This window comes from Carcharodon carcharias, chromosome 2 (genome assembly GCF_017639515.1).
Source record: "Carcharodon carcharias isolate sCarCar2 chromosome 2, sCarCar2.pri, whole genome shotgun sequence".
Taxonomy (NCBI): Eukaryota; Metazoa; Chordata; class Chondrichthyes; order Lamniformes; family Lamnidae; genus Carcharodon; species Carcharodon carcharias.
Window position 1 is genome coordinate 39,589,019 of NC_054468.1, and position 23,596 is coordinate 39,612,614.

A 23,596-nucleotide genomic window follows, 5' to 3' on the forward strand; every position below is an offset into this window, starting at 1 on the left:
AATAAGCAGCGAGTCAACCAAATAAGCAGCATCACAAGTTTAACTGCACCATTTCACATTTCTAACTCTCTTCAGCTCTGAAGAGTCATAGGGACTTGAAACGTTAACTGTTTCTCTCTCCACAAATGCTGCTAGACCTGCAAAGTTTTTCCTGCATTTTCTGTTTTTATTTCAGATTTCCAGCATCCACAGTATTTTGCTTTTATCAAAACAATTACATAACATTTTAATGGCTGGTCCGGAAAATGGACATCTACTGGGTACTCAGGTTAGGCTGTAGGCCCAGTACAGGTCAAGTTTGGGTGTGGAAACGGAAACAACTTTGATGCACTTGCACCAGACTAGATTAAACACAAGTTGAAACACATCATGTACTTCTGCAGGAAATCAGGGCTCAAAAAAGATTATGCACAGTTCTTGTCCCTTCCCAAACCAAAAACTTTTGCTGAAAATCTTTGCTTGTTAAAGCGTTATAGTTGACAAGGAATGAGTCAGGAATTCTATCATTTTGTCCTGATTATCCAATCAGTCTGCTTCCTTCAGCACAAACCCCACATTTCAGCTGGCAGAAGCAGATAACATCAAAGCACAAACAGTGCAAATTTCTTAGTGACTGCTGAAGAATGCAAGAAATTAAGAATTTTTACATGCTGGAAATGTGTCTTTACAATAATCCTGTAATATTTTAATTATAAAGACAATAAAATTACTTGTCAGAATTGTAACCCAAACAATGGGCATTGTAATGTACTGACATTCATAAGTGCCAGCTTAACTATCTCAATGAGTTAGCAACAAATGGCTTTCTATTTCTAAAAATTCTGATATTGATTGTTAATTGATCATTGATTTAAGTTGTTATGCCATTTATGATTATAATTACTGAAAGCAGTGAAGCTACACCATTGAAGAACATTTAAATTTAATTCCAAAGAAGAAAGAATTCCATAAAACAAATTAAAACCAATACTTTTAAAAGGTCCTAAAAATTAACACAGTAAGATAACCAATTTTTAGACAGGTGAAATGATTATTGGTGTTTTCCGCATCTTTTGACAAACTGTGTTATTCAACGTTTGTGCAGTTAGAAAAATACATTTTAGATGCAGCCAAATTGAAAGCGTTATGCAGAGTAGAATCCCTGTACGTTTATTTTGCTTTCAGATATACACAAAATAGAATCCCTGTACATTTATAATAATAAATCAAGGGAATATTTTCAAAATGCATTTGCATTTAAAAATGTTTCAAAATGAGAAGTGCTAAATCCCAACCAAAAACGCTACAGTGCTCCAAAAAGCATTAAACAATATGGTTTTAGTTCTCATTAATAATTCTGGAATAGAGGGAATAAAAGGAAGACACAAAAATTACATGCACAAGTATAATGATTGAGCATCTTAGCTTGAAATGGGAATATAATCCTCTACCAGTGTGTCATTATGCATATGTAAAACAAAGTCAATCTCCGTGGGCGTTGAATGAGAGGGAAAATCAGCAGTTCAGCCCAGACGCACACTTTCAACAATAATGAGAAGTTAAAATGAAGCAAAAAGAGGCAGGCATCTTCTGACGACAACCTGGTCTTTTTCCCTCAGATTCGCTGATAGCCTTCAAGTCTTCGACGGCGACAAGCCAAGTACACAATGATTACAACCATGATCAACACAAAAAGAGATACTCCAAAGGCGATGGGTACAATAAATCTAGAATCCAAGAAGCATTCCTCCACTGTGAAAAGAAAGAATACAAGTGAAACTCACTTTGTATAATATTTTAAAAATTAATAATTTACAATCAAATATGACAGATAATGTAGTTGGTCACGAATTCAGTGCTAGAAAGAATGCCTGGAAAATGAAATCAATTAAAATTAACTACCGAAATCAAGAAATAAAAATGCTTCTGGATATTACTGTTTTTCCAATTGATCAAACTTCCTAACATTAGCAGCCAAAATCACTCATTTGCAGTTTCAGTTAAAAGTGAATAGATTTTCAGAATGTGATCCTTAAAGCAATCTTCAAAGTCCCATAATCTCATGTGATAGTACGAGACAAATGTTTAGAAAAACAAGTAAGCCATCTGGAAAAATACAGCCTGCAATTTTTTTTTAAACCAAGGGGAGTTCTATCTTTTTACATGTAATTGCTTATGTTTTCTCCACACACCTCGATAGCTTTGCTTCTATTTTACATTCAAACACTTCATCTTATACCTGTAGCCCATTCGGGCAGGGTGCTGCAGATGCACTCAGCCAGTTTAACATGAATCCTAAAGATTATTTCTACCTAATCTGGACATTCCAAAAGGAAACATTCAATTCCCTTCATGAGCTCTATGACAGATTATCCTTAATCCTCTTCATCCACGGCAACATTAGAGATAGTTATAATAAAATAAATGGCTTAACAGTCACAATAAATCAATGGGCCTGATTATGGACTGATAAAAAAATCCTATAAAACAATTGTACTCGACTCAATGTAAAACAGTGACCTCGCTGATAGTGATAGCGTAAATGTGAACTTTTTGCTCATAATTGAATATAGTATAATTTTTGTTTCATTAATTTATGGGATGTGGGCTTCACTGGCTAGTCCAGCATTTATTGTCTATCACTATTTGTCCTTGAGAAGGCGGTGGTGAGCTGCTTTCTTGAACCACTGCAGTCCCTGTGGTGTAGGAAGCGAGTTCCAGGATTTTGACCCAGTGACAGTGAAGAAATGGTGATATATTTCCAAGTCAGAATGGACAGTGATTTGGAGGGGGACTTCCAGATGGTGGTGGTGGTGTTCCCATCTATCTGCTGCCCTGTCCTTCTCGTTGGTAGTGGTCATGGGTTTCGAAGGTGCTGTCTAAGGAACAATGGTGAATTCCTGTAGTGCATCTTGTAGGTGATACATGCTGCTGCTACTGTGCGTCGGTGATGGAGTGAACGTTTGTGGATGTGGTACCAGTCAAGCATCTTGAATGTTGTGGGAGCTGCACTCATCCAGGCAAGTGGGGAGTATTCCATCACACTCCTGACTTGTGCCTTGTTGATGGAGGACAAGATTTGGGGAGTTAGGTGGCGAATTACTCACAGGATTTCTAGCCTTTGCCCTGCTCTTGGAGCCACAGTATTTATGACTAGTCCAGTTCAATTCTGGTCAATGGTAACCCCCAGGATGTTGACAGTGGAGGATTCAGTGGTGGTAATACCATTGAACGTCATGGAGCGATGGCTAGATTCCCTCTTGGAGATGGTCACTGCCTGGTACTTGTGTAGCATGAATGTTACTTGTTTGGCTATTGAACAAATAATCACAGGCCTGGACTAATAATCCCTAGACATTTTAACTGGCAAGTAACATTAGTGCTGTGCAAGTGCCAGGCAATGACCATCTCCAATGAGAGAATCTAACCACTTCCACTTATCATTCAGTGGCATTACCAATCGTTGAATCCTTCATCAACATTCTGGGAGTTATCATTGATGAGAAACTTAACTGGACCAGCCACATAAATACTGTGGCTACAAGAGCAGGCCAGCTGCTGGAAATTGTGCAGCGAGCAACTCACCTCCTGCCTCCAAAGCTATCCACCACCTATAAAGCCACAACTCAGGTATGTAATGGAATATGCTCTATTTGCCTGGATTAATGCAATTCCAACAATGCTCAAAAAGCTCAATACCATCCAGGACAAGACAATCTGGTTGAATGGTGATGCTGATCAACATCAGATCACACTGGCAGCAGTATACCAATTACAAAATACATTGCAGCAGATGCAAAAGTACAGCACCACCTGCAAGCCATGCACCATCCAGACTTGGAACTACAGGAAGCAAGCTTGGATAATGATTTTCAGTAAAACACCGATCATCTTCAGGCTTGTTCCATTTTGTGCTTACTGAAATATGCTCACTAGGTCAATGGGAACCATTTTAAATTTAACATGCAGGCTCCCTGCAATCAATTCACGTTCCTTTATTACTGTTATTGATTTTGTATTTGGGGCCAGTTGTGAAATGGATGACTCTTTATAATAAAGAAGGTGGTACATTTCTTAATCAACATAATCCACAAATAAGAAAACTGGATTCTTTATTTTAAACTAACATTTGGGATGTTTCTACAAAAACTTGTCTGAAATAATTTTCTGCTGGGTAAGTAATATTTCCAACTTTTGATAAGACTCAGAACAACATGGTCTGCCAAGTCCTGGCTCAAGAATAGAGCTCATTGTTCACAATCTGATCAAGATTAGCCTAAAAAGTAGCTAGAGCCAATTAATGAGCTAAAGAAGCAAATCTGAAACTACATGATTTTCAATAAAAGTAGCATCTTAGGAAGACCCATCTCTAGCCACACTGATCAAGAATTCTTGAAGTAGTAACAACAGGGTTACGATGCTGCAGCCTGATCAACCGTTGGGCATTGTAAATGTCAGTTTTCAGTTTGATACTTATATCTTTTTCTTTTGGTACTTATCAAGTTATTTACAATTAGAATTTGTTAAAACCAATTCACTACCTTCTTTCTAATCTTAATTGTAGGTGTGCATTCTATATATTAGAATTAAGAGGGCTCATCTATACAAATGCATGAACCCCATACAGGGGAGCTTAAGTAATTCTATTTATTTTAAACTATTGATAAATAAAAATGGTTTATTTAAAATTTTATCACCTGAAGTTCTGTTTTACCTTTTGGGTTTTAAAATCTTGTTCAGACCTGAGGGAGTTAAAACCAATCACTGGTGAATTGGGTTGATTGCAACTGGGCACCCAAGCAAATTCCTAAACTACATCACTCTTAATTGTTACTGGGTCAAAACCTGTAATTCCTTTCTCAACAGCACTGTGGGTGTACTTCCACAGTGGTTCAAGGTGGCAACTCATCACCACCTTCTCAAGGTGAATTAGAATGAGCATTAAATATTGGCCTCATCACCACCTTCTCAAGGTGAATTAGAATGAGCATTAAATATTGGCCTTGGCAGTGATGATTTCATCCCATGGATGAATAAAAAAAACTTCCACCAAGATAGTTTGAGAAGAATTTATTTATTTTTTTACAAAAAGTTGATACCAGTAACAGTGAAGTTCTTGGATTGTTACATAAACCCAACTGTCTCATTAATGCCTTATGGGGAAGAAAATCTGCTTTTCTTGCCTGGTCTCGCTTCTTTGTAACTCCAGTCCCACACCAATGTTGTTGACTTCTGGAGTGTCTTAGCAAGTACTTAGGTTTTGGCTTGCCACCAACTTCACAGGCATACTGGTGAAGGGCAATAAATTCTGGGCTTGACATTAATGCTCAAATCAGAGAATGAATGAAAAGTGATTGTACTGCACTCTTAATAAAAAATTTAGTTAATTACAAGCAGTCAGAATAATGAAGAGACTTCTATAATACCTACTAGTAGATATCAATAGAATAATTCCATTTATGAGTTTTGTTTGGTTGCAACAATGTCACTCCCTACATACAATAAAGGGATCGATCATGAACAGAAATGAAGGTGAATCCAAATTGGTAGAATATGCTCTCAGCTCATTACAAATTGAAACACTATTCTTGGATTTTTCTAGCAAAATCAAACTGTATTCCAAATATCTTAAAGTTTGCTTAGGCTAATGGAATAGAAAGAGCATTTGGTCGTGTCTTTTTCCATATAAGAATGGACTTGCATATGAACATATGCACCAGGGGCAGCAGCAGTAGGCCATTTGGCCCCTCGAGCTTGCTCCACCATTCAATATCATGGCTGATCTGACTGCACCCTCAACTCCACATTCCACCTACCCCCCAACATCCTTCAGCTCCTTGACTTGTCAAAAATTTATCTCCCTCTGTCTTAAAAATATTTAATGACCCTGCCTCCACCACACTCCAGGGAAATAAAGCACTGCATGTTTTTATATGACGGTTCATACCTCTTGCCTCAGCAATCTTATTCGGCATCTGACTATGCTATTTAAAGCAAGATGGTCCCAGTACAAACCTTAGTCAATTAAGGAATAAAAGGTGATACCACAACAGCAGCAGCAACAGACTGACTGCTAAAATAAAGTTGCATGTTACTGGGTTAAGAGGAAAAATAAATTTGCCCCATGGCAGATAACCTATATCAAAAGTCCATGTGTGGATGCCATTCAAGGGCAGGATTGGGTTCAGCTGTGATGCTCCATGTTTGAACAGGTCAACATCAAGCTTCAGACATGAGAAAACAGTTAATGCACATATACATCAGGAAGTGGGAGAGTAAAAGATAGATCAATCCATTTGCACAACTGCAAATTCCAGTTATCCTAAATCTTCTAACTGCACCTGAGAGCTACCAAAATCTGCAAAAGAAATGCTTGAGATCCATAAAAGATGGTTTAGAAATCTTGGAGGGAGAGGGAGAGAGAGAGAAAGAGAAAAAAAGGATATGAACTGTAGGCTTAGAACAAAGCTAGCATGTCAGTGGATATTTTCCAATATTTGCACTTGTCAGATGACTAGTGAACCCCCCTATTACATCCTAGTATACAACATCTCAAACTTTAGAACATTCCCCCTCCTGCAGATATTTCCTAAACAAATTAACCTTTCAACAAGATTCTAATTTAATAATGGAGTTAACTTATTACTGAAATTTAAGTCAGATGTAATTTTCAAACTTCCATGGAGAAGTCTGTAACGCATTTATGCATGCCCAGACCCCTAAGACCAAGAATAGCAGTTACCTGATAAACGACAGTACCCATATGAGTTTACTTTCACTCAATTTACAGTGTGCCAACAAAAAAATTAAAATCTGTTGAATCAGGTTATTCATAACCTTAATAAAAACTGCGGATGCTGGAAATCCAAAATAAAAACAAAAACAATTACCTGGAAAAACTCAGCAGGTCTGGCAGCATAACTCTTTTCTTCTCTGCCGATGCTGCCAGACCTGCTGAGTTTTTCCAGGTAATTCTCTTCATAACCTTGGTTGTTTTATCTGACCCAAAACAAAGGATTGAGCCTCAATCCATCCATCTCAAAAATTTGCCTACTTCCATTTCCATCTCTTGCTGAAATCCTCATCTATGCTTTTGAAACCTCCACAACTACTTCAATGCTCCCCTGGCTGGTCCAATATTACACTTTCCAACTGGAGTTCAATTGAAAACAGAACTATTTTCATGAACATGCACTAACACTTGTCCACCAATGCATCAAGAATTTTAAATTCATCCTTACGATCAAATCACTCCCATGTTCTTGCCTCCATCCATCTCCAATCAGCAGAACTGATTCCCTCAAATCCGGTCTCCCCACTTCACATTATTGGTGGTTATGCCTTCAGCTGTCCTAACTCTTCTTAAACTTCACTACCTCTCCAGCTCTCTGCAAAAAATCGAGAGCCTACTCCTCTGTAGGATTTGGCTGTGTAACATTTGTCTAGTTTTGCTGTTGCTCTGAAGCAACTTGAAACATTTTATGTTGAAATAGTGCCATAGAGAGTCATTGTTTTATAGGGCAAAAGCAATCCAAGGATCAGTTTTCAAAACAGTTGTTAGCTTAAGAACAAGGATTCCCCTTGCTTGGATCAGACATTTATCAGGAAAGCATTTTTTCTATATCCTATGGCTCTCTGACGAGCTATTTTAAAAAGGTTAGTCACTGTTGGGGAAGTGATATGGCAACCTGCAAGATAACAATTACTTGTTTTTGGGATGAGGTGGAAAGATAGCCAGAACTCCACAGAACACAGAACACAAATGTGAAATGGTGTTTATATTTTGCCAGTGTTTCTACAGCCAGCCAGTCTCAAGACCGGCAGAACTGGAATTTTCTTTTTGCCTCAAGAATTGTTGCCTTCCATTCCACCACAAGATTGTAAGCTCAGTGACTAAGCAACAATGGCTCAGCCATGCTAAATGTATTGGATTTCTACACAGTCAAAAAAGGAGTAGTTTATTTTTCCTCTCCTTGAATAAAGCATTTTATCTTTAGAATTCAGCAAAATCAATGGAAGAAAGTGGAAGGTTAATGGCAATACTCAAACTTCCACTACTGAAAAAAAATGTAGTGGCATTGCATAGCCACAAGCTTCATTAACTTTGTAATACATCCAAGTTAAATTCATTTTACAGAAATTAAAAATCACTAAACTAAGTAAAGACACACCGAAGTTTAAAGGCAGATTGGAAGATTCCAAAGCAGACATTTTTAAAACATTTGCCTACAACTAAATCCCGCCTTGGAATATTCAAACAAAGAGGATCAACCACCTGGAAGTTTCCTTTGCTTTTCTCTCCACAGATCTTGCCTGACCGGTTTGGTTTTATTTCACAATTTCCACAGGTTGTGGTCAGAATGGGTAGGGTATTTATATAAAAAAAACAGGTGATGCAATTTCAGAAGAGTAATTTTAAGTACCACAGATTCAAAGTAATTTCTTGTGGTTTGGTGATGATACACTCAAGTATAATATTTGTGCAATGACCATAAAACCACCCTTGCAAGAAAATGCTACAAATGGACAAGTGGTAAAATGATTTATTTTAAAGTGCATTTGTGGGTGGATTGTGAACAACTTCAAGAATCTGCATGGAAACTCAGTTATACATCCATGTCAACAAAAACTAACTCTTGGTCACCATCAATAATTATTCCTACCCACAAATTTAAATAGTTTTTCAAGCAGCTTTTCTTAAAAAATTTAAAAAAAGGTTTTCTATAACTTTCTACTCATCCTGATGAAAAACACATTTAAATCAATAGACTACAAAAATGCTACATTCTGCAGCATCGATTTTAACATGTTTATGATCTTGCTGAATAAATTCAGCAGCCTTTAACAGCTTCATATCCTTCTGAGGTCCGTCTTCTATCAATTGTATAGATAGTGATCACGGTTATGATTAATCCCATCAAAGCGAATCCCACTAATACTGGAATTACTTTACTCTCCGCATCCGCCTCACATTTTCCCTCTACAATAGGAGTCAGAGGTCAGCCATTAACTTTTAGGATAAAAAAATTAAAACAATCAGGCATGCAAATATTATGGAAATGAAAAAAATTGATGCAAGAACCAATGAGATATACATGAAACAAATAGCAAAAAATAAAAATTCAGTTATGTCTTGGTCAGCATTTTCTGCCTTTGAGCTATGTAGAGCTGAAGGTTACAACTGAGAGGTCATGCATGTTCATGCAAACTCAAACATGAACATGATGGTTAATTGAAAAAAAAGGTTCACCTTTCAAAAACAAGTTTCACATTTAATCACCTGCAAGCAACAGCCTTTGCTTCTACTTCAGTTGAATCAGTTAAAGAGAAATTTTAACATTTTAAAACCCAAATGACAGTCTTTAAGTTAAATGCTTTTCTTAAAAGATAAACACATTGCTGTTCAGCATCTGGCCCAAACAGATGGTCAGCCATTTGGGACTTGTTCAGACGTTGTGCATAGCAAGTTGCAGTCAACCAATTATCAAAAAGTGTCAACCCTTTTAAAGAGTCACCTGGGGACCTATATGAATAGGGCAAGCAAATCAATTCTTCAGTCTAATTGGTTAATGAACTTGCAGCAACTGAACTGGGCTGTGTCAGAATAGTGACTTCAATGTCACGTCATGGGTATAGAATGTGCAAGGAGAAATACATTTCCAGCAATTATTAAAAGCTCAAGGAATGAGACTCCACTTTGGCCTTGCCTTTCATTCTCCTTAATCTTCTCCAGCCTTATAACCCTCATATCTGCGCACATCCAATTCTGGCCTCTTCAGCACATTAGATTTTATTTGCTCCATCATTGGTGGCTGTGCCTTCAACTACCTAGGCCCCAAACTAAAATTCTCCTCCAAAACCTTCCTTCAAGATTCTTAACCTCAAAAGCTTTTGGTCATCTGCTCCAACACCACTTTAGATATGGCTCAATATCATTTCCACCCCCTGCCCCCCCGGCCAAACACTCCGGCAAAGAACCTTAGGATGCCACAGCTGTTGTGAAAAAACAAATCTGTGCTGGACAGAAATTGTTTAATAATTACTAAGACTAAGAAAAAAGGTGCTTAACTAAATGGACAAAGCTGAGCTTTTTTTGGTGAGGTTAGTCTTTATCCAATATTTGAATTGCGGGGGGACAAGGGGGTGCCTTTTCAGAGCTTTTGAGAAGCACGGCATCATGAACAGCAACTTCCAGAGATGTTTAACTGCTGTGTTTGCTTGTTTGATTTGCACATGTGGCAAGTGCAGTAGCCTACATACATAGCAAAGGGCCTAAAAGTATGATTGGAGCCAAGAATTCAAATATCTAAAAAAGCAACCTAAATTTAGGCAGGGGAAAGGATTTAACAAACCTTAAAAATGTGCACTTTTGAGGGGGTGGGGGCAGGAAGAGAAGAAGAACTGGGGGCTGCATGGGATGAGAAAAAACATTTTAATATTTGCAGGCCTAGGATTTAAATGGAAATTGCAAAATTGCACTGAAAAATTGGCCAAACCAGGATAATCTAGTGCAAATTAGTTTTACAATCTTGTTAGGTTTAAAAAAAAATTGCTAGAAGCTTCCCTGCCCACAACCCAAGACCAAATTTAGCACCACTGTAAATTTCCACTAAGTAGGCCCGTTTGTGGGCCTTCAAGAAGGCTCTAATTAGATTTTTGGCATGAAGTACAAAAATAGCATTTATAAAAGCTTTCAATACAAGTTAGTGAACAAACTGACTAATATGCTTTAACTAGTAAATGGAACTGAATAGTTTTGTCATTTTAATTTGATTAAACTAGTTACTCAGCTGTATCAGTAAAATTGCACCAAGTTAGCCATTTAAATACAGGAATATTTAAGCAAAAAAGACAGCCTGATGCACAAGATTTTGTAAACAATTGGAAACTGGAGTCAAAAATCCTCAAAAAACCCAAGTGCAATTTTGGTTTAGAATTACATGGAACATACATCACACAAAACCAAAAATCAATATAGCTTGCATTCAAACTCCAAATCAATACTATAATTTTTCATACAAGATCAAGTTATCCAGTGAACAAAACTGGTTTACAGGAGAAAAACAGGTAATACAGATTTCAGTACTTTTCAACACTATTCCCTGGTAAAAAGAGCAGGATCTTACCTTTACCGAACTTTCCACCTGGAATGTCAAATGCCTGAAGTTGAGCGTTAACAGTCAGAATCTGTAGTGAATCAGTTGAAAAAGCCACAACCTGTTTGCTTTTGCACAGGTAGGAATACCCAACTGTAGTCTTGAACAGCTTCATATGCTTTACAATGCCATGATAGGAAGTCCCTGGGAAAAAACAAACCACCAGATCCAGAAGCATAATGACAACATAGACACATACCAAAAATGTTTAAGAGGGCAGGGGAGACAAAATGCTCAGTCAGTATTGTTGATATTGTGCAATGATTCAAAAAAAATTACAACTAAAAAAAACTTAAGCATTTCCAATATTTGAGTTGTGTTAAGGTGGAACATTTTCGTCATCACCATCCCACTAAATGGAACAGGGTGAAGTGGTGTTCACCAGGGAACTGTACTTGGACCTCAGATTTTTGAATAGACAATTTTCTATTCAAGTTTGCAGACAGCAAGTTAGATGAATACAAAGTGTAGATGGGATTGTAGATGAATTTGTAATAAGAAAAGTGCAAGCATACAAACAGATGTCATAGTAGATAGTTCAGTTTCTGGTTAGCATTACACAAAAGATGTAATGCCTTTCCTTTGTTTCCTAGATTTAAAAGTTGACACAGGATGTCTCATACATAACTGATTACTAATCAGTTACCATACAGTTGGATGAAGTCCAGCCAATTCATAGCTGAGAGTTCATTTTTTGAACAAAAAGTAAAATGCTAAAGCTATTTCAAATGTAATCACATTTCCATAAATTGATATTATAATCTTACCCAAGTTATTCGTGGCATCCAAAGCAACACTTATCTCACTGATGTAATACTGTTTTACATCCTGTAAGAAATTGTAATTGTGATTTGTTAAATTGTAAGTTTTAAAAACAAAGAACTTGGCACAGGAGTCAAATGCTACTTAATTAGCTATATAGAACTACTACTCTATCATCACTGGTTCAAGTCTGTCCTCTTGGTGGGGTCAAGTCTCAACTAATGTATTAGTAACTAGAGGCTATTTTAGGCATATGATACATATATACATAGTTGGAGCACTTTAGGCCTAAAATAGAAAGGAGCAAGAGGGAGGTCCCATCTTATTGACAGCCATGTTTCAGAAGACCTAGCTTAAAATAGTTGGTACCAAAGCAGTTTAGTTCACAACAAAAGGCCTGGCCATTTAGAGGGAAAAGGAAAGGTAACAGATGCAATACAGGTGATCCTGTGTAGGCCCTAAGTTGGAGAATAGAAATAAAATCTGCTAAGCTATTATGGGTGCCATATTTGCAAACAGACAGCCCTTTTATAAAATGTTATTCAGCTCAGATCTTGAACTGGCATACCAGTAAAAACAGATTAACAAAAGGGTTAATGGATATCCAAAATTAACAGGACTAAAGTTTTATTCAGGAAGGTGTTATGTAACTTGAACTAATCTATTAGTTCATGAGTATTAGCCAATATAGAAGCTAAAGTAGGGGCTGGATTACTGGGGTGGGGAGGAGGAGAGAGAGACACACATTTTAGAAACTAGTGTTGATAACATAGCTTATTACAAAAAAAAAAGGTCAGTCACAAGCACCGTTTCCTCCAATCCTCCAGAAACTCCCTCTCAGACTTCTGTACCCACATTCCAAAGCCTCTGAATTCAACCACCCAGAATGCTCAGACTCCAGCTACAATCCTACATCCTAAGCACCATTCAAGTTTGCAGCAACCACTCAAATACAAAAGTCAGGTCCCTTGTCTTTGTGTTACCATAGCTTCTCATTATTCCTACCACATGAGAAATGCTATTTCACTCTACAGCCACTCTCCCTAATACATGGGGGATGCAGGAGAACCAAAATTAATTCACAGGTGACTACTGAGCAGCTGAGGAACATGTTTGATGGCACAGGTTTGTTAGAGCCCTCTCAATTCCAAGGCCTGATTTCTAGTGTATATCCAAGTTGAAATTCTGTCGCCTGGCTTTGCAACCAGAGGTGAAGTTAGTCCAGTTTGAGTGAGATACTGAATTTGTCAATGTCACTCAGGGTAATGTGGGAAATGGAGTGGGGTAGGGTGTGGTGGGCAGGAAGTAGCACACTGGTGGCGAAGCTCAAATCACTGAATTGAGGCACATAGCACAGTAAGTTCTTGGCAATATCAGATGAAAATGCAGAGCGCTGTTTTTTTTCCCTTTAACGCTAACATTTTTGACTGAGCACACAAAAGCTCATCATTGGTTAACTGAGTCATAAGGTCGACTGGTCAGTTCCAAAAATGTAGTGCTTTTGTATCAATGCAATTCACCTTTCATGTCTGCTTGCACATGAGAACAATGAAAAATATAACTTTGTACATGGGAAGTTCTTCAGATATCAATAAAATTACGTTTTGCAACTATAGGCTCCCTGTAGTCATACGTTGGAAATAAATGGATAAGCAGTATGTTATTTGCAGCTGGTTGCACTTGCAAGTAAAATTGCAGTGAGTTTCCCTGGTGCCCTGGACAACATTTCTCCTCCATCACCACCACTAAAAACTAGTTGCCTTATTGCAGATTGTGATATGCAAATGATTGCTATTGCAATAGTGCCCACACTTTAGAAAGTGCTTTGGGTCTTGATAAGAAAAGCAATAAAGAACCACATTTTTGCAAGATTATGATCTTAACACAATGTAAAAGCAGGTAATTATTATATGTTTTGTTTAAAGCTATCATACACCAATATTTTTATTGGTTATATAAAACTACTCTAGAAGCTCCGTAGTTAAACATTTAATTAATCCATTCATCTGATCAGCTACAATACAATCCAAAATATTCATCAACATTATGATGTACTATTTCAAAAGTTAGGAATCTTGCTACTTAAGGTGCAATATTACCCAAATGCAAATCCAAATTTTGGAAGCATCCTTTTTCACCATATTAAAAAGTCAGTCATGGGCCACAGATAACTCCCCAGCTTTATTAAGTCAACAGCAACTGTGGTTATCTGCATGAGTCATAATGCTTTGATGTTGTGGATGTGAACTCACCTTCACAAAAGTGAAGTTTACAAATCCAGAATTAAATTTTAAGATAATCCAGGAGGCAATATTCCCACACTTCCCTGAAGTTACAGTCTTTGCTGGTGGAATATTGAAGTATAGATCCTGTGAAGAGAGTGCATTGTCAATGTATTGAAGACTGCCACTTAATGTTTCAGAGCAAAAAGCTGTTAAAAAAAGCATTTTACACATCAAGCATTTGAGCCAGTTAAAGAGAATTCAACAAAGCATCTTTAAAGGACAAGCAAAAATCAAGTAGTTCAGATCCACAAATCATGAGACAACTAATATTTATTTAGAAATTTGAAAAAGTCATTCTAATCTGATTAACCAAAGTTTGTTTTTAAATTATTCCATAGCCGACTCCACAGCTTGGGTCTGGTGATGATCAAGTCAAATTTTTCAGATTAGTTTTAAATCAATAACTAGATGATCAGTTTTTCACTGGGCCATTATGGCCACCCCCAGTTTTAACAGTTGAAAGCTCAGCTGGCTAACAGCCAGAGAAAACAAGAGGCCAGCAAATGGTGCACCTTCTTGTCCCACTAATGTGGCAGAAACTGTGATGCCAGAGTGGGAGCCACATTAGGCAATACTTAACCAATGTGACCACTAACCAGCGACTTAAAATGGAAGATAAAAGCAAAATACTGCAGAAGCTGGAAATCTAGAACAAAAACACCTGGAAAAACTCAGCACTTCTGACAGCGTCTGCAGAGAGGGATACAGTTGACGTTTCGAGTCCGTATGACCCTTCATCAGAACTAAGACATATAGAAGTGAGATGAAATATAAGCTGGTAGAAGGGGTTGGGACAGGAGAGCTCGATAGGGGGCCAGTGATAGGTGGAGGCCAAGAAGAGACTGCCAAAGATGTCATAGACAAAAGGACAAAGGGGTGTTGATGGTGGTGATATTATCTAAAGGATGTGCTAATGGGGACATTAAGGGAAGCAAGCTAGTGGCAGATGGCCCTCGTATGGGTGGGGTGGGGGGGAAAGAGGGATCGAAATGGGCTAAAAAGGTGGAAATGGAACAATAGATCGAAATAAATTTTAAAATAGGAGGGAAAAGAAAAAAAACTGACACGTCTTCTTTCACCGAGGTTTTCCACCCACGGTGGTTGACAGGGCCCTCAACTGTGTCCAGCCCATCTCCTGCACATCCGCCCTCACACCTTCTTCTCCCTCCCAGAACCATGATAGGGTCCCCCTTGTCCTCACTTATCACCCCACCAGCCTCTGCGTTCAAAGGATCATCCTCCGCCATTTCTGCCAGCTCCAGCATGATGCCACCACCAAACACATCTTCCCTTCACCCCCCTGGGTGAGCTTCCGCAAGGATCGCTCCCCCCCTGGACACCCTGGTCGACTTCTCCATCACCCCCTACACCTCAACCCCCTCCCACGGCACCTTCCCACATAACCACAGAAGGTGCAACACCTGCCCCTTTACTTCCCCCCTCCTCACTGTCCAAGGGCCCAAGTACTCCTTTCAAGTGAAGCAGCATTTCACTTCCACTTCCCTCAATTTAGTCTACTGCATTCGCTGCTCCCAATGCGGTCTCCTCTTCATTGGAGAGCCCAAACGCAGACTGGGTAACTGCTTTGCTGAACACCTCCGGTCTGTCCGCAAGCATGACCCAGATCTCCCTGTCGCTTGCTATTTCAACACACCACCATGCTCTCATGCCCACATGTCCATCCTAGGTCTGCTGCAACATTCCAATGAAGCTCAATGCAAACTGGAGGAACAGCACCTCATCTTCCGACTAGGCACTTTAGTCTTAGAGTTAATATTGAGTTCAACAATTTCAGATCATGAACTCTCTCCTCCATCTCCTTTTTCCAATAATTTATTTTTTTACAACTTTTCTTTCCCTATTTTAAAATTTATTTCAATCTATTATTTCATCTCCACCTTTTAGCCTATTTCAATCTCTTCCCCCCACCCCACTCGCACTAGAGCCATCTGCCACTGGCTTGCTTCCCTTAATGTCTCCATTAGCACATCCTTTAGATAATATCGCCACCATCAACACTCCTTTGTCTATGACATCTTTGGCAGTCTCTTCTTGGCCTCCACCTATCGAACTCTGTCCCACCCCCTTCTACCAGCTTATATTTCATCTCATTTCTATTGGTCTTAGTTCTGATGAAGGGTCATACTGACATGAAACGTCAACTGTATTCCTCTCCGCAGATGCTGTCAAACCTGCCAAGTTTTTCCAGGTATTTTTGTTTTTGTTCTTAAAATGGAAGGCTGCCACTATTCAACTGCAGCAATGAATTTTAGAGGGATCATCATACCACCCCAGATTAACTGTTCATTAGCTCCAATTTCACTACATCAAAAAGCCACCACACATGCTCTGGTCAACATATCACAGCGGAGAATGTTAACCAATTGCCCATTAAAACAAAAGCTTTATTTATATAACATCTTCAACATAAGGAAACAACCCAAGGTGCTTCACAAGGCATTATAAAACAAAGTATGACACCAAGCCAAATAAAAGTGTTGCAGAGTGGCTCATGAGCTTACTCTGCAAGACACAGTGATGCAAGGCAGCCCATCAAACAAAAAAAAGGGTATCAATCTGGTACGCTCAAAACTAACTCAAAATGACAAGTTGTGGAATATATTTTCTTCTATGTCTACGAGACACCTAGTAAAACAAGCACCATGTTCATAACATGATGCAAACTTGAAAAAAAAAAGCTAGCCCAATTCTGGTTAGGGCAAGTACGCAGGATATGTAGCCAGACCAAGTATACATCCTGTTAAGATCTAATAGATCAAATGAGGTTTATTACAACATAACTGAAGCAGTCACAGAAAATGCATAGTTATTCCATGTTTAGTAAGGCTAATCATTGAGCAAAACCAAAATGGTTAGGTTTGAAATTGCAAAACCAATGAAAGTGCACACCATGTACTGCATCACTAAATCTCAAGTTGCAGCTCATATAATGATTATTCATGCACAGCCATGTTTAGGAACCTGTAATCAGGGAAGCATTTCAACCAGAATGGCATAAATAGAAGCCATTCCATGAATGGAACAAAACAGAGTGGGTCTGATGGGAAAAAGCAGAACACAAGAATGACTATCTTGTGCACCAGAAAATTTAGTCTTAATGTGAAGACATCTTCTGAACAAACAACTAAAGGGTACTTGGATGAGTTGGGGCCATGGCGAGAGATAGACTGCTACAAAAGATTAGCGATAACTTGGTAGTATTGTGGGTTACGCATGCACATCACACCCACAGATCAGCAATCTTAAACTATGTAATAGATTCACAACCAAATTACTCAAATCTAGGTGCAAACATAAAATCCTGCACAGCCTATTCCATATGTGCCTCAGCAATGGCATGGATTTGCTGGTAAAGTTAATGTTGAGGCCATTAGTGTCCACTATCGCTAAACTATATAACTTTTGCAACCTTGTGTCATTAAACACAAAAACCAGAAAGCTGCTGTCAGTGTTGCCCTGCTCCTCCAGAAGTTTTGCAATGAGAGACTTGGTATTGAAATTTTTCAATACAATTTGGGGGTACTTGTGATAGATCAAATGGCTTTTTAAGCAATATGATGATCTTCTCCAGATAGCATCCTTGATTATTCGAGGGTCACTGAACCACAGCCTGTGCTATATTTTTAATATGGGGCAAGGAGAGGTGGCAGGCCCCAACTGGGACCAAACTCTACACCATTGGTGTTGTTCTGAACCATATGCTAACCATCTAGCCAACTAAACTAACAGGACCCCAGCAGAAGATAATTGAATTATTGACCTCCTTGGCACAGAATTTTTTTCTTTACAATTGCAGAGTTCTCTCAGTTATGCAAAGATATAAATGTTCTACAATTTCCCATTCTGCCCCTTTAACTTAATCCCATATTTTTCACATTGCACATGATTTAAACAATGAAGTAAATAAGTTAATTTACATATCCTGGCCCAGACTATATCTTAGGATTCTTCAATCTAATTGGTTAACAGATCTGAGAGAAAAAAAATTATACAGTTTTTGATTTGCACTGAATTTGTGGTAAAGCTCAAAGTTCACAGGCAAGTTTAAGTGTAATGAATGGCTAGCGCTGTTCAGTCAATGCAAACTATAGAGCATTGGCTGCTTCGAGAAAAATTCCTTCACACTTCAAATTACACAAAGTGGAATCCTAAACAGATTAGCAAATCTTACCTTTGCCTTCTGTTTGACAATAAGCTGTATTCCAATTGTTGCCTTGATACAAGTAGCATTTTTGATAGAAACAATGTAGTGTCCAGTTTCTGGCAATGAAAAATTGGGCACCAAAGTAGGGAGTGTAGTTGTCAATGCATGTATGGTTGTAGTAGAGTGCGCAGTCGTGTTGGTCGCACGCGGGGTGTGCGCAGTCGTGTTGGTCGCACGCGGGGTGTGCGCAGTCGTGTTGGTCGCACGCGGGGTGTGCGCAGTCGTGTTGGTCGCACGCGGGGTGTGCGCAGTCGTGTTGGTCGCACGCGGGGTGTGCGCAGTCGTGTTGGTCGCACGCGGGGTGTGCGCAGTCGTGTTGGTCGCACGCGGGGTGTGCGCAGTCGTGTTGGTCGCACGCGGGGTGTGCGCAGTCGTGTTGGTCGCACGCGGGGTGTGCGCAGTCGTGTTGGTCGCACGCGGGGTGTGCGCAGTCGTGTTGGTCGCACGCGGGGTGTGCGCAGTCGTGTTGGTCGCACGCGGGGTGTGCGCAGTCGTGTTGGTCGCACGCGGGGTGTGCGCAGTCGTGTTGGTCGCACGCGGGGTGTGCGCAGTCGTGTTGGTCGCACGCGGGGTGTGCGCAGTCGTGTTGGTCGCACGCGGGGTGTGCGCAGTCGTGTTGGTCGCACGCGGGGTCATAGGGTGAGAGGTTGTGTTAGGCTTGACAATTATTGCCACTAGATTAGGCACAACTGGTGATGCAGCGGCTTCTGCTAAAACAGCAGAACTTGCAAGCAAGCCTGTAAAAAAAAAGATTAACCAAATATTATAGACCAATAAGAATAGACACGTATTTTTAAGAAAGATCCCAACAGCCTAATGGGTCTAGTAGCACATTCTGAATTATCTACTAATTCTTGCTGAAATATTGAGCATGGGAGAGACTCACTCCCCCATTCCCTCACCTACCAAAAATTTTTTAAATGTTCAAGGGCTAAGGGTTAAAGTACTTCCAGGCTTAATTATAAAAAAAAGATCTGATAGATTAATTTGTTTTAATATAAAAAAGTACTTGTTGCACTTCATCCAATCCTCTTTGAACTGTATCCACCCAAAATTAGTGAAACTAGTGGCCTAGTACTTGGAAAGCTAAGAGAAATTAGTTTGATAGCCATAAATTTCTGTTTCAGTCACTGGTTAGATTGAAAGGTTGGCCCACTTCTTCAATAAACAGATGGCCTCTGATGTAAGGGGCTGATTTGAAAACGTTAGAAAACATTTACAAGGCGTTTTTAAACTACACGTTAAGTTTGTAAAAAAAAACTCAGCTAAATGGCTGGATTTTGATTAAGAAGCTTCTGATGGTTACTTTATGCTGCTCCTCCCAAATCCAGACAAAAAAATTATCTAGACCATTTAGTTTCACTATAATCAATAGCATTTAGCCATTTTCTTACTGTGAAGGTCTCCAGAAAAAAAGGGACAAAATTAAGGCACAGGCTGAGGCAGCAAGCTGAAAATATTACTACAGAGCTTTATTGAAGCTCTTACTTTAAAAAAGTGAGATTGCCCACAGTCCAGGATTTAATAATTAACGATTTAGGCAGTGCTAACCATCTGCAGGATTTAAGGCAAGGACAAAAAACATAATAGCTACAAGTCTGAGCTGGGGGGGGATCATGAGTTGCAGACGAGAAGCTGACTTGAAGCATGTAGAAGAGCAGGATCTGTTGTATGCAAGGAGGAAGCACACATACTAAATCCTATTTCCTCTACTGCTAAAAAGTGTAGAGATATAAAGCTGAGAAGTTAAGATTTTAGTTCACAGCTGTTGACTTAACTATTTTAAAAGTATTAAACTTCCACTCTCTCATTAAACAGCATATTACAAGAACATTTGCACAGTGCATGTGCAGTATGGAGGTTGCTTACCAAGGCCCTGCAACATAAGGAATTCAATTAACACTGAAATTCAAGTGTAAACATGAAGGAGTTGGAGGGAAACAATTTTCACCAGTAATACAAGGAGCAGTCATTGTTTCTGGTTGTCTCTTCCACCCTGGTATGTCACAGTACATGGAACTTTTGCCAAGAGGTTGCACAAAGTGGTGAGTGAAAATGAAAACATTTTGCTTAAATCATCCAGATTATCAGAATTACAAGACTTCAGTTCACTTAATAGTTATACGTTGTAGCCTGAACAATTTAGACCCATCTTCAAAATTATGCTCTGATGAATACAAAAAAGTAATGGATTTGTACAGTTACAAGACAACTTAAAAAAGTGTTATGATTTAAGGCAAACAGCCATCCTCTCCAGAGGAATTAACATTTAATGTAAATATATTTTAGCTGTGGACAGGGTTCAAAATTAAAGACAAAAATTGATCCACAATGTTTAATGGTTCTTTCCCTCAGGCCAACAACATTCACAAATTAAGATATGCATAAACTGAATTTACCAAGTGGTCAATGGACAGTTTAGTTAGCCTGGACCGATTTGTATCAGTACAGGTTTATATAAATGCACTAATTAATTGGACTGATTAAAATTCCATAGGCTAATCAGTTTACAAGAATTAGCCACAAACTCCAGAACTAACTTTTATAAGAAATTTAGCTATCAATTTACCCTATTGCAATGCAGTCAGAGGTCTTTTGGATAGGTCATTAAATACCACCTACTAAATCTTAAATATTCCAAAAAGCACTTGAAGAGTAGGCGAGTGTTCCCAGCTGCCTCGGAAACAAGTAATCTTGAACCGAGACCAACAGATTATTTGGCCATTTACCCAATCGACTGTGGGATCTTGCTGTACCTAAAACGGGAGGACACGCTTCGTGGAGCACGTGTCAACATTTGCCCGCCAAGATGATTTTTGGGTCAACCTGGGGACGTCAAAAGCGATCTCCGACTCCAAGCTCGCTCTTGCAACACGTGAAGTGCCAAAAGGAGTTTTTTCTCCAATTAATAAATAAATAAAAAGAAACAAATACTACAATCTGTGACGATAGCAATTGTGTTCTTCTGCAAACCCGAGTGGTTTGCTGCCCACCACCTACATTTTCCGGATTCTGTTCGAATCAGAAGCTCCGCCTTTTACTAGTTAACTCAAACCTACGAATTTAGTGCATCGGACCCCCGCCCGAGATAACATAGCAACTTTCACTTAAGCAAAAAAATAAAATCACCTAGCAACTCCAAAGAATTGCACTTTTTCCTGCAACCTTTAATTAACGAAGTAATTGGGAACACATCCAGCTTATCAGGAACTCACCACCGAAAGTTGCTTTTTAAGAAAGGAGAACTAGAAATTAAAAAGAAAGTTCAAATCGACTCACCGCAAAACACCAAGGCCACAATCAACACCGAACTCCTCATTTTTTTTTTCTCTCTAAACCAGTTGTTTTTTTTTTGTGGAAACTACTTTGAGCTTTAACCTGCTCACTATTAACCACTTGCGCAGTGCTAATAGAAGCTTAAGTCACGGGACAGTGGAAGGGTGGGGACAGGTAGGAAGTGAGATCAAAAATTGGGCAGCCAATTCTCACGAGGTATAGCTGCGGAAATGTAACAAAGCAGGAATGGGGCAGGAAACACGAATGCACCGCAGCTGTCAGTTAGCTGAACTCATAAATCTTTCTCTTCAACTGTACCTTGAAGTATCCTCCTCCCGTTTCTATTTTGCCGCCCTTACAAAGTTACTCACAATATAAGGCTAAGAGCAATCTTTTCGTACAGCTGTATTATGTAGTACTGGTGGGGAAAGATCAATATGAATGAGAACGGTTTCATTAAAGAGGACACTGACCTTGCACTTCTGAAATCTGGCTTCGAATTTCAGTGTGGGTTGATAGCATGCATATCTCTCTCTATGAGAACCTTACACCAACACGTTTGTGCAGGATGGATCCACAACATAAAACTACACCCAATGTGGCATTAATCCGATAACCCCACTTAAGGTGGAATAGAAAGATGGCTGTGTAAGAAGTACTTTTTGAGATTGGGGTTGAAGTACATTGATGGGACAGTTTGGAAGAAAAATACTGACCCTAGCTGCCCACAATGGAAAATGTAACCGCTCTATGATACATGCAAATTAGCGATCAACAGGATGTGATGTATTAGCCTAAGAAATTGCATGAAATGTATACCCTACGTGAAATAAATTAGTCTCTTGACCTTTGGTTGGATTGAGTTTGCAGCACTGCCCCTCCCCATGTTCCCTAACCTACTTCAATCTTTTCTCTTTCCACAAATTGGGGGAAGGCCGATTTTAATCAGATCTGATATGATTTGACCAGAGAGGGCTGGGAGCAGCTACTTTTAGGTAAATCGGCGTCAGAGCAGTGGGACTCATTCAAGAAGGAAATAGGGAGAGTACAGGGCCAACATATTCTAGTAAAGACAAAGGGTGAGACCAACAAATCCAGGGAACCTTGGATGTGGAGGGATATACAGGGTTGGATAAAGAGAAAAAGGGAGGCTTATGGCAGATACCGAGGGCTCAACACAGCGGAAGCCCGAGAGGAGAACGGAATGTCTAGGGGGAACCTAAAAAGGAAATTAGGAGAACCAAAAGAGGCCATGAAAAAACATTGGCAGTTAAAATAAAGGAAAATCCAAAGTTATTTTACAAGTACATTAAGAGTAAGAGGGTAACTAGGGAAAGAGTGGGGCCCATTAAGGACCATAGTGGTAATTTGCGTGTGGAGCCGGAAGACATAGGTAAGGTTCTAAATGAATACTTTGTGTTGGTATTCACAAGTGAGAGGGACGACATGGGTATGGAAATCAGGCAGAAGGACTGTGATATAATTAAAGAAATTAGCATAGCAAGGGAGGAGGTTTTAAGTGGTCTGGCAGGCTTAAAAGTAGATAAATCTCCAGGCCCGGATGAGATGTATCTCAGGCTGTTGAGTGAGGCAAGGGAGGAGATAGCAGGGATGCTGACAATAATTTTCAATACCTTTCTGGCCACAGGAGAGGTGCCAGAGGACTGGAAGACAGCCAATGTGGTACTGTTATTCAAGAAGGGAGGAAGGGATAAACCAGGGAACTACAGGCCAGTCAGTCTAACCTCAGTGGTGGGGAAACTATTGGAAACAATTCTGAGGGACAGAATTAATCTACACTTGGAGAGGCAGGGATTAATCAAGGATAGTCAGCATGGTTTTGTTAAGGGGAGGTCATGACTGACCAATTTGATTGAATTTTTTGAAGAGGTGACCAGATGTGTAGATGAGGG

General features: G+C 39.3%; 1 protein-coding gene across 1 annotated transcript; it reads right to left on the bottom strand.

Moving 5' to 3' along the window:
• Positions 1 to 905: 905 nt before the first annotated feature.
• LOC121275351 (lysosome-associated membrane glycoprotein 3) lies at positions 906 to 21,903 on the bottom strand. Its single transcript, XM_041182855.1, has 6 exons — positions 21,687 to 21,903; positions 18,375 to 19,144; positions 14,150 to 14,266; positions 11,903 to 11,963; positions 11,106 to 11,279; positions 906 to 1,731 (listed from the first exon to the last, which is right to left on the bottom strand). Exons 1-6 carry the CDS (start codon positions 21,724 to 21,726, stop codon positions 1,595 to 1,597), a joined length of 1,299 nt encoding a protein of 432 aa, XP_041038789.1. The 5' UTR covers positions 21,727 to 21,903; the 3' UTR covers positions 906 to 1,594.
• Positions 21,904 to 23,596: the final 1,693 nt, after the last annotated feature.